The sequence below is a fragment of the Lepidochelys olivacea genome (assembly GCF_965140295.1).
Source record: "Lepidochelys olivacea isolate rLepOli2 genome assembly, chromosome: 2".
Taxonomy (NCBI): Eukaryota; Metazoa; Chordata; order Testudines; family Cheloniidae; genus Lepidochelys; species Lepidochelys olivacea.
Genome location: NC_140412.1, coordinates 218981351 through 218991527, shown reverse-complemented (window position 1 = coordinate 218991527; position 10177 = coordinate 218981351). Strand labels below are relative to the sequence as shown.

Sequence of the window (10177 nt, the reverse complement as noted above, 5' to 3'; positions counted from 1 at the left end):
TTCACAGTGAACTCCCACTAATGTTATCAGTGTGAGGCTTACACAAGGAGTAAGAGTAGAAAATGGTCTTTATGTATTTACTAAACTCTTAGTAAGAAGAAATATGATTAAGAGATACAAAATAATAAATGGTAGAGAAGTTAAATTGGGCATTTCTATCCAGTCACACTTGTAAGACAAGAATAAGGGGAAAAATTTATAATATAGATATATTTACACCAGGCGTTCCCAAACTTGGTTCGCGGCTTGTCTGGGAATGGCGAACCTCAGCCACTGGGAGCTGCGAGTGGCCGTACCTGCGGATGCTCAGGTAAAGAAAGCATCTCACAGCCCACCAGGGGCTTACCCTGAACAAGCCGCAAACCAAGTTTGGGAACCCCTGATTTACACAAAGCACAACTAGTCATTGGAACTCATATTGAAATATGGCATTGAGGCTAAAAGCTTAGTAGGATTCAAAACTGAACTCCGAATTGAGAACATGCACAGTTCTGTTAGCGGCGCTGTCAACTTTTGCTATTTTTATTACAAGTCTCACAGTATCTGGTAGTTTTTCCTAAAGTCCCAGCTCCTGGACTCATGTGATTACATGAGATTCTAAGATTTTATTGAAAAAGAAACACTCCCTCCCAAGCTTTCCAGTCCTAATAGTTATGAAGAAACACTTGAAGACATAATACTTAAAGATTTGAAAATCTGAAAGGAAATAAAAATATCCCAAAATTTATTTTTTAAAAATCTCCTGGTTTTTAAACCAATCTCATGGTTTTGGAAGTCAGATTTATGATGTTTGAAGGATGGGGTTGGCAAACCTGCATTAAGCAAGGATGTGGATGGGTTATCAGCTCATGAGGAGGCACCCATTTCCCCAACCCAGGATCAGGCAGCAAGCAGCATTACCAGCTCTTGCGATTTCACCATAAGTCTCACAATATTTGTTTTCTTTAAATCCCCAGCTCCTGGATCCATGTGATTAGGCAATACTCTCAGCTTCCCTTTAAAACAAGTAAGTTTAAAACAAAGCAGTGCGGGGGGGGGGTGGAGTGGGGGCTTCTCTGGGAAGGCTTTGGTGACAATCACTTTTAAAACAAGTAAGTTTCTAGCCCTCATGGTTGCTCAGATAAGCCTGAAAACGTGACCTCCGTGCAGCTTGAGGGCTCAGAAACCAAAAGGAAAATCAAAAGCGTCCCAAATTTATCATTAAAAAACTCACTAACCATAATCCAGTCTCACTTGTGGGGGGAGGGGTGATTGGTGATTTCTGAACTCGTGGCGTTGCCAGTATTATTGAGTGAATGAATGAATGCACTGCACCTTAGTCCCTATGCAGCCCTCTGTCCCTGCACTGAAAACCCAGATCAGGATGAAAGCCTGGGCATAGTTTGTCCCAATTCCCCCGCACAGCCTGCACACACACCCAACCCTAAATCCCCCTCACCCCACTCCTGCTCCCTTGTGGGGTCGGGGCAGGCACAGAGGTCCCAGCTGAGCTATCGGGCTGCGGAAGGGTAGACGCTTGAATAGCTTCACTTTCCCCGAATGCGCCTGTGCGGGCGTGCTGCGCATGCTCAGTGGGGCGAGCCGTAGGCGCAAAGCCCGCCCTGCTCTGTGGCCGGGATCTGCATCCGGGTCGCGGCTTGCGGCTGTGCCCATTGTCTGGGTTACCGGCCCGGACTCCGCCAGCGCCGAGGAGCGGGAAGGCGACCGGGGCGCTTGCCGCCGCCGCCTCCCGAGCCCGCCCTTCGCTTCCTGGTCCCGCCGCCGGCTTTAGTAAGTGACTGTCCCCGGAGTCCCCGCACTGCCCGCCCCGGGCTAGCACTGGGCATCCCCCAGGTGCAGGGGCGTCCGTCTCTCGCCCCTTCCCTCCCCACGGTGCGAGGTCTTGCCTGCCCCCCACACCTCCGGCTGGGAGGCAATAGCCACCCCCCTTAGCCCCTCCCTGCCCCCCGCTGCTCTCCGTATCCACTGCTCAGTTAGTACTAACGAGCTATCGTTTCTGAGGGGAGCTGGTCCTGGGGGCCGGGGATGGCCCCACAAAAGAAGTATTAACCCCAAACCTTTATGCATCATGTTTCCCTTCCCTCCCTGCGCTTGTAGGACTATTTCAGATCCTTGGCTGTCGGTGGGTGCTATTGTCTAGGATGTTGTTTGTGTGCTGACTGAGCTTTAAACTGTACAAAATAGGCAGTTCCTGCCACCGGCCCCTGTATAATCTATATGGTTTATGCTTAATATAATGTTGTTTTTTCATTATTATTCTCTAATAATGAAATGTTTTCCTTTCTATAGTGGATCGCAGTTCGAAGAGGAGACAAGTGAAGCCTTTGGCAGCTTCGCTGCTGGAAGCTTTAGATTATGATAGCTCAGATGACAGTGATTTTAAGGTTGGAGATGCCTCAGGTAAACATTTCCCTTCATCTCCCCAGTTCAAAATGATATTTTGTTCCCATTATTTTTATGAGAGATTATGGCTTTTGGTTTCGCAGCTCATATCTGGAATGGGAGAAGGAGTGGCACTGATCAATCAGTAGGCTATACATTGAAATTGTACATTGTGTTTCTGTAGAGGATATAAACCTGTTGGAATGTTGGGAGCTGAAGCCCAGTAATCTTACTGGTTAATTTGTAATCCTTCTCTCTGTGAAATACCTAACCCAGGGTACAACTTTAAAAAGTATTTTTTCCAAAATAAAAATAGATTGCAAACTGATAATTAAGCATTAGTTGCTTTCAGAACATTCCCCTTGTAGATCAAACAAGGACCAGCAGGGACAATAAGTATTTTTTGTGCACAAGTGTTTTAGTTGTCGCTCCTAGTTTCTAGTTAGGCTACGTCTACGCTACAGCCTCTGTCAGCAAAACTTATGTTGCTCAGGGGTATGAACAAACCATCCTGCTGGGTGACATGGGTTAGCACTGTGCACATGAACTTGTCAGTGTATGATAGCGGAAGAGCTTCTCCTGATGACATAGTTTCTGCTGTTTGCAGAGGTGGGTTTTTTTTATGCTGATAGGAGAGCTGTCTCCCTTTGGCATAGTGTCTTCACCAGATGCGCTGTAGTGGTGCAACTGCATCAGTACAGCTGTAGCTCTGTAAGTTAGATCTGGCTTTTGTCTAACAAAAAACCATTATGGAATTACCTATTTATAATGTTGGACTAACATATTAATGATAGGCAGTCATTTCCTTCACAGCACCTCTTTGTTCCCAAAAGCAAGAGATTATCTTTTCTGGATGGCCTGCCCCCCCCCCCCCCCCCAGCCTGGTCCCTGCCAAAAAGTAGAAAACTTGGGAGGAGAACAAAAAAACAATTTAGATTTATTTATTTATATTACAGTAGCACCAGAGGACTCAATCAGATCAGTGCTGGGATCTGTATGAACTCAGAATAATATAGTCCCTGCCTCAAAAGATCTACAGTCTAAAGCCCTATTCCTGCCATCTAATCCATATTCAAAGACCCTTGTACCTGCATGAAATCTCTCTTGAAGCCTAAAATAAGCCCCCACACAATAACTGATGTAATAAATAAATGGAGGCTGGAGGTGGGAGGAAGAGGGTAAAAGTGGCAGGACTATGTAGATAAATAGACTAGCTATATACAGATCATAGAATCATATGTAGAAATAAAACGAGGTTTAAGGCCTAAAGGAAGCCCTATGGCCACCTGTCTGACCTCTTGCATAACACAGGCCAAAGAACTTCACCTAGTAATTCAGATGCATTGAGCCTAGTGACTTGTAATTTCTACCACATCTCTTGGTAAACTGTCTCGTATTAATAAATTTAGTAATTCCTAATGGCTCCTTGTCCAACATAGGTGTTTAAACTGATACAGGATTGCAGGTATGCTCTATTTTTCCACTGGCCTCTCTTCCTCAACTTTAGTCCCAATTTTAAAGATTCCCCTGGGGATTGTCTTCTTGTAGGAGAGAATTGCAGCAGCATCAGAATGAAACTGATCTGCATCTTGTTAATTTTCACTTTAAGCTTCTTTGGAATTAAGGGCTTTTCATCTTGCAGATAGAACTCTCTGGAAGGAGTTGAGTGAAACAAATTATATTGTCAATTTCCAGTGGCAGGCTAGTCACTTTTATTGTAGTGCAATAGCATAGGTGGCATTTATAATGGTGTAATAGCAAAAGTGAGGTTCTTGGGAAAGGGAGTATGGGACACACAGGGGTAGTGTGAAGATCAAAATGTTCTAGGAGTTGACTGGGGAAGAGGTGTAGAGAGAGAAAATAAAAAATGGGAGTATGTTGTATAACATTCTGAATTTATTTTTTCACTAAATATGAGAAGTAAAACTTCCTACTTAAATTATTATTTTGTATTGGAACCTAAAGACTCCACTTGGATTAAAGGTCCATTAAACCTATGGGTGTTGTACAAACAGGGAGACTCAGTCCGGGCCCTGAATAGTTTACAGATGTTTAAATCTCTACTCCAATTTTAAAGAGCGTAAGTGGGAATTCCCTCAAGATGCAACATAGAAGCCAAAGCAGTTTGTGATCTCTAACAATAAGAGAAGTTTGCTTGTTCTGCTCTTAAAATACTTTGACCTTTTTTTGTGTTCAGATCATTGAAATAGCTTTGCTTTAAAACTTCAGAATTGGTATAACTTCAATTGGGAGTGCTTACTCTGTGAAATTTTGAAAAGAAAAAAAGTATTTGAAATAAAGTTCTGAATGTTTTGAGAGGAAAAGCTTGTCAGTTCTTCAGTGGCTTCTATCCCTTTTGTGTTGGTTTTTAGTACAATATAAATGTTTGCTTCCTGTGTTTCATACTAATTAGACAATAATTGCATGCTTGAAAGAGCAGGTCTGTGCCGTTCTGAATGTGGTTGATATATGATTTTATATTTAAGCTATACTTGGCCTGGTTACTTTTTTGATGGAAGAACTGAACGACAAGGGTAAAAGAACTCTGCAACATGTCCAGAGTTTGCCTCACAAATAATACCCTATTATTGATTGAAGATAGATTTTCCTTCAGTTTACAACATTGTTGATTCTGCAATACATAAGACATGGGCAGATTCTTGTGTTCATGTGGTACCCTATTGAATTCAGTGTTGCTCCATGTGGATCCAGAGATCTGTCTATCTACAATATGTTGTAGGATCAGGGCCTATATGTCTTTAAGTCTAAGTACTCTTTGGATTTAGAATTCTGTGGCTGAACTTCTTGTTTGGAATGGATTCCTTACAAATGTAGATGACCAAGTAACTAAAAATAAATGGAGAATAACCTTATTATATTGTGCAATATGATTATGCTTTCAAATAAATGCCAGTATGTGTGGCTACTCAACAAATAGGCAGTAACGCATGTATTTGGTTATATCACTGTTCACACACACACACGCACACAGCTATTTCAGATTACTAAAATTTTTAGTAAAAGCCTAAGAAGTTCCACAGAAAAAAAAGTTAATCATCAAATATAAGGATTTAAACGCACTGAAGTCAAGAAATTCAAAAGTTGGGTTCCCCTCACTCAGCCACGTTGCATTTGTGTATGTGAAGTTATAGATCTTAACAGCCTGTGTAGTAGTATGAGATGCTAAGATACGGCAAACCCTTAATCGTGCTCATTGTCACACTGAAATCAATGGAACTATGTGCTGTAGCAAGGGTTTGCAAGATTGAACTCAACTGTTTAAAATAGATATTTTAACTCCTAAATCTTCTGGATTCTATTCCTCTGAAGTCTTGTATGTGATAAGGGAACTTCCAAAATAAAGGAACAAATTACTCACCAGTTCCAGTGGTAACCCTAGTGTGGACAAGGTTTCCATGGGTAGACCCATTTTTATAACAGTGTCAGTTAATCCTGTTTTTAAGCTTTTCATCAAGTGTAGCCGACACAATGGTAAAATGATGGAAGCAACTGATGCCTTATCTACTTTAAGGATCCCACTGGTTTTGGAATTCATAAACTTCCCCATTGTAGACATGACACTAGTTCTAAACCTTAGTGTTGCATTTGCATGGTTATTTTCAATGAATAAAGTAACTTCCTTACACTTTCTCAGATACTATTTCTAGTAGTGCTCCTTAATATCATTATAGTTAAAGCTGTATTTATTACTCATTTATTACAAATAATTTAAAGACTTATTCCTGGCTGAAGATTGGCATTACATGGTCTCAGTTTTAGAATAATTTTTTAAAAAATAATTAGTTTGGCTCCTTTTTAAAGTTACAAGAGACAAAGAACATTCAAGTTTGTGATTTGGGATGCTTCCTTGTACCCTATGAGGCGGAGTTTCATGTCTTCAACTGAAGTTTTGCAATCCAACAGTGCACAATAAAGATCAGTGCTTTGAGAGTTTGCTTTGAAAAGCAACTATAGTGTACTCTTCTCTTTAACTTTAAATAGATACATCCTAAGGATTCTTGATGCTTGGACTAGAGTATCTATTTGTTTCCTGTATAACTTGTGTGTATAGCACCTTTTTAGCCTAGAGCTCTCAAAGCACTTTACAGCCCATGTGGATATGTAGTCACTTTTGAAGGATGAACTCTGCATCTATTTGCATCAGCATTGCCGCATAGTAAGTGCGGTGAAGAACATTAATGTTTTCAGTTGAAACGATAAAGAGAATTTTTAAGTAGGCAAGATGGATTTTTGAAAAACATGACAGCAGGGTTAAAGTGCTCAGAACTTTTTACTCTAACTTTTTTTTAAATTTCCTGTCATGCCACAAGCTGCATGATGCTTTTCTTGCCATTATTATTTATTAATAAACACTTGACATTATGATAACACCTAAAGACCCTAATCAAAATCGGTACCTTATTCTGCTGGGCTCTGAAGAGACATGAATAAAGAGATAGCCATTGTGCTGGATGCTGGGTCGCTTACTGAGTGCTGGCTCAGAGGTAAGAATGCCCACTTACTACATAGTTAGTAACTGGGTTGTCCTGAGATGCTTTTCATCATTGTGCTGACTAGACATGACACACTGTAAGTTTGTCAGATGCTGTAAACTGAAATCTCCAGTTGTGTATCTGAAAGCCAATCATTCACAACCCCTTTTTTTGTAACCTTCCCAAATCCACACCTGCATTTGATAAAGTTGCTTAAATGCCTCACTCATAGGCATAGGATGACAAAGTACTGCCTCTAAACAGTACAGTCATATCTTATATGCTTTTGTCTGATGATCTTTGTCTTTACATACATTACTGTGTCTCTTCTGCTAACAGCAGTGTTTTAATTTAAAGATCTGAGCCATATACTTCATATTTTAAAATGCCTAGTCACACTTTCATACAATGCAAATAAGTGCAAAAAATTATGGCTACAAGTACAATTGACATTAGATTAAGTCTAAAATCAAATGTTTGGAACATTACATAATAGACACCAATTCTATTCTTTTTTGGTATTTAAGATTGATTCAGCCACTATTCTATCCAATATGCACAATTATGGTGTTTAGCTTTATCTGATAACCAGGACTCTGCTAATAGAACGTAAGTTACAATGATTTTAAAGTGCCTTCTTTTTCATACATTCAAACTGGAGAAGAATTGTCTTATCCTGTATCAAACCACCAAAATGACTGCTTTTGTAGCTGATTGTTCTTTAAGGTATTTTAAAACTTTCCTTTTAGAAAAAGGAATTTACCTTTTGTAATTAGGTGAAATGATTGGAATGGCATATGGTATACTGTAGTTACTCTGAGATATTTGGTTCACATACTGCTTTTTTCAGGTTTTGTGACTGGACTTGAGACTGAGTATAGTGGTTAGCTGACAGGGAACATGGAAACCAGGACAAGTTGCAAGAATAAAGGATTGGAAAGAACTAGAAATGTTCCATTAAGCTTTCTGACAAAAAAAAACACCTTTTTTTTTTTTTCTTCCTGATAGTGCTATGTTGACCATCGCTGTATGAACAATGTATTTTTTCAAATTTAAAGAATATTTGACAAATTGTACAGAGAAGAGTTTAAAAAATGTATCCCATTACTTGCATTTTTTTTTTTTTTTTGGCAATCAGATGCGTTGCTATTCAACTATGAGTATCACCATTTGTTTTTTACTCTTAAAGGTCAAAATTAGTTGTGGAGCCATTATTTTAAGTAGTATAACAAGATTAATTAAAAAAAAGCTTTAATCAGAGTATATTTAGAATAAAAAAAACTACATAAAAGGATAAGACTCCACTTCCTAGTGCAGTTATATCTACATTTATCTAAGATTAACTTTCTGACTGACTTTCTTGCAATAATTTTGATAAAGTGATTTTTCATAATCAAGTGCAGGTACAGTTTAGTACAGCCTTGGTCATGGGACTTGATCAGCTAAAGCATAGTTAACTTAAAAAAAATTGCTTTTGTGACACTGGGGCTTTGTGATACTGTATTGGTGGTAACAGTCTCTCTTGTTTGCCCCTAGTCATGGGGTCTGTTGTCTCCCTAAGGGAAGGACTCAGGATATCTGAAGTTGTACATGGTGGTCACGTCCCCCACCACATGTTCAATTCAGGACACTTGCTGTGCACTCAGCATGCTTATACTTAGATTCTGGAAAGACTCTTCTCTGAGCTTAACTTTAAGCATATGAATAAGTCTTGGTAGGATCAAGAGCGTGTACAATTAAAGGAATGCTTCAAAATGGTGCCAGGCACTCCTCTCCTGTTATTGTGAGCCTACTTTCACTGGCTTACCATAAGACATGGCATTTGTTCATAAGCCTTTTACTCTTAAAAGTAAAATTTGTTAATTAATTTAGAAGTTAAAATTTATTGTAAGAAATGGGTCCTTTAAGAAATTTAGTACCTGGTGTCACTCTTTAGCACCACATCCTTGCATTCATAGATGTATCCACATAAGGCTTAGATACGTGCTGTGTGTATGGGGCTCTCTGCATCCTGTCTCCACTGTGCTAGTTCCACTGTCTATTGGGGTGTATATGACGATGAAGGTGTATGCAGGGATTGCTCTTTGGTAACTAATACAATGCATTAGTTGCTATTGCTTGGTAATTAAGATGATTAAGGGCAGAGGCATTTTTTTTAGGTGCCGGTAAAGTAGTTCTCTATAATGTGTGGCTTAAAAGATACTTGTTGTGGTTAGAGCTTTATTTATTTATTGGCACTTCTTGGAGATGACCGGCACAATTTGGTGATAGATCTGAACAACCTGGAAAATCTCAATCCTTACTTCATTGAATAATATGCACACCACAGAAGCCCTTGCCTCATTGAGTGCATGTATCATGCAGAACAGAACTTTCTACTGTTTTCTAGTAAATTGCTTCAAATAAGACAATTTTAAGGAAAACAAAGAATAAATAAATATTTCAAATGAAAACTAGTAAAATAATGTTAATTACTAAGAGAAACATTCAAGTCAGAAAGTGTCCAGGCATCTTTCAACCTTTTTGTGCAAATTCATCATAATAATCTTTAATTACATTTTTACATGTTCTGCCTCATTCTCTATTCAATATACAAATAAGTGAGACTGAAGTTCTGCTAGGAAAAAAGAAGTCCAGAACCTCTGCCTTATCCATTGTGCAAATTGGACAATGTGTAGTGAATGAGACAAGGGACCAGCAACCGAAGAATGATAATGGGGTGACACCCAGTTCAGATTTGCCCATTGTCCAAACTGTGCACTGAATGAGGCAGAGCTCTTGTAAGGTAAAAATAGTAAGTGATGGTGAAATTAAAAATTCTTACTATGCATATATACCAGGTGGCAGAGTTAAGTTTATATGAGCAAACTCAACTTTGGCACTTCTTGACTTTTGAATGCTTCATTTTGTAACCAAGGTCTTTAAATGGAGTGTTTTGTACTGAGTATCTATTTTATCTTGAGCTTTCATTTTCAAGGTTTAGAGGGTAACTACTAAGATTTTAAAACAAGTTCACTTATTCAAATGGCGACTATATCTATCCCATACTGCTGCCTGTTGGTAATATGAGCAGTGAGGCAAAGAGGAATTTAACTATGTGTCATTTAATATATTTTAACTTTTTTTTTGTCATTTCAAAATGCACTCATTCAACAGATTCTGAGTAGTACTACTTGCAGTAACGATATTTGGACACCAACTGCAACATAGGTTGGATGCCTAATAAGGGAGGAACATACATCATTCTGTAATTTTAACAACTTGTTACTTCAACAGCTTTTGGGTTTTTTGGGTACATTTGT

At 39.1% G+C, this 10177-nt stretch overlaps 1 protein-coding gene across 3 annotated transcripts in view; it reads left to right on the top strand.

Annotated features, from left to right (window-relative positions):
- The first annotated feature begins 1611 nt into the window (after positions 1 to 1611).
- PHF14 (PHD finger protein 14) overlaps positions 1612 to 10177 on the top strand; it is a 299910-nt gene continuing 291344 nt past the window's right edge. For all 3 annotated transcript variants that reach the window (XM_084620028.1, XM_084620027.1, XM_084620029.1), the window contains exons 1-2: positions 1612 to 1770; positions 2290 to 2400. In XM_084620028.1, the coding sequence (XP_084476154.1) occupies position 1770; positions 2290 to 2400 (112 nt within the window). In that variant the 5' untranslated portion in view covers positions 1612 to 1769. The remainder of the gene's footprint in view (positions 1771 to 2289; positions 2401 to 10177) is intronic.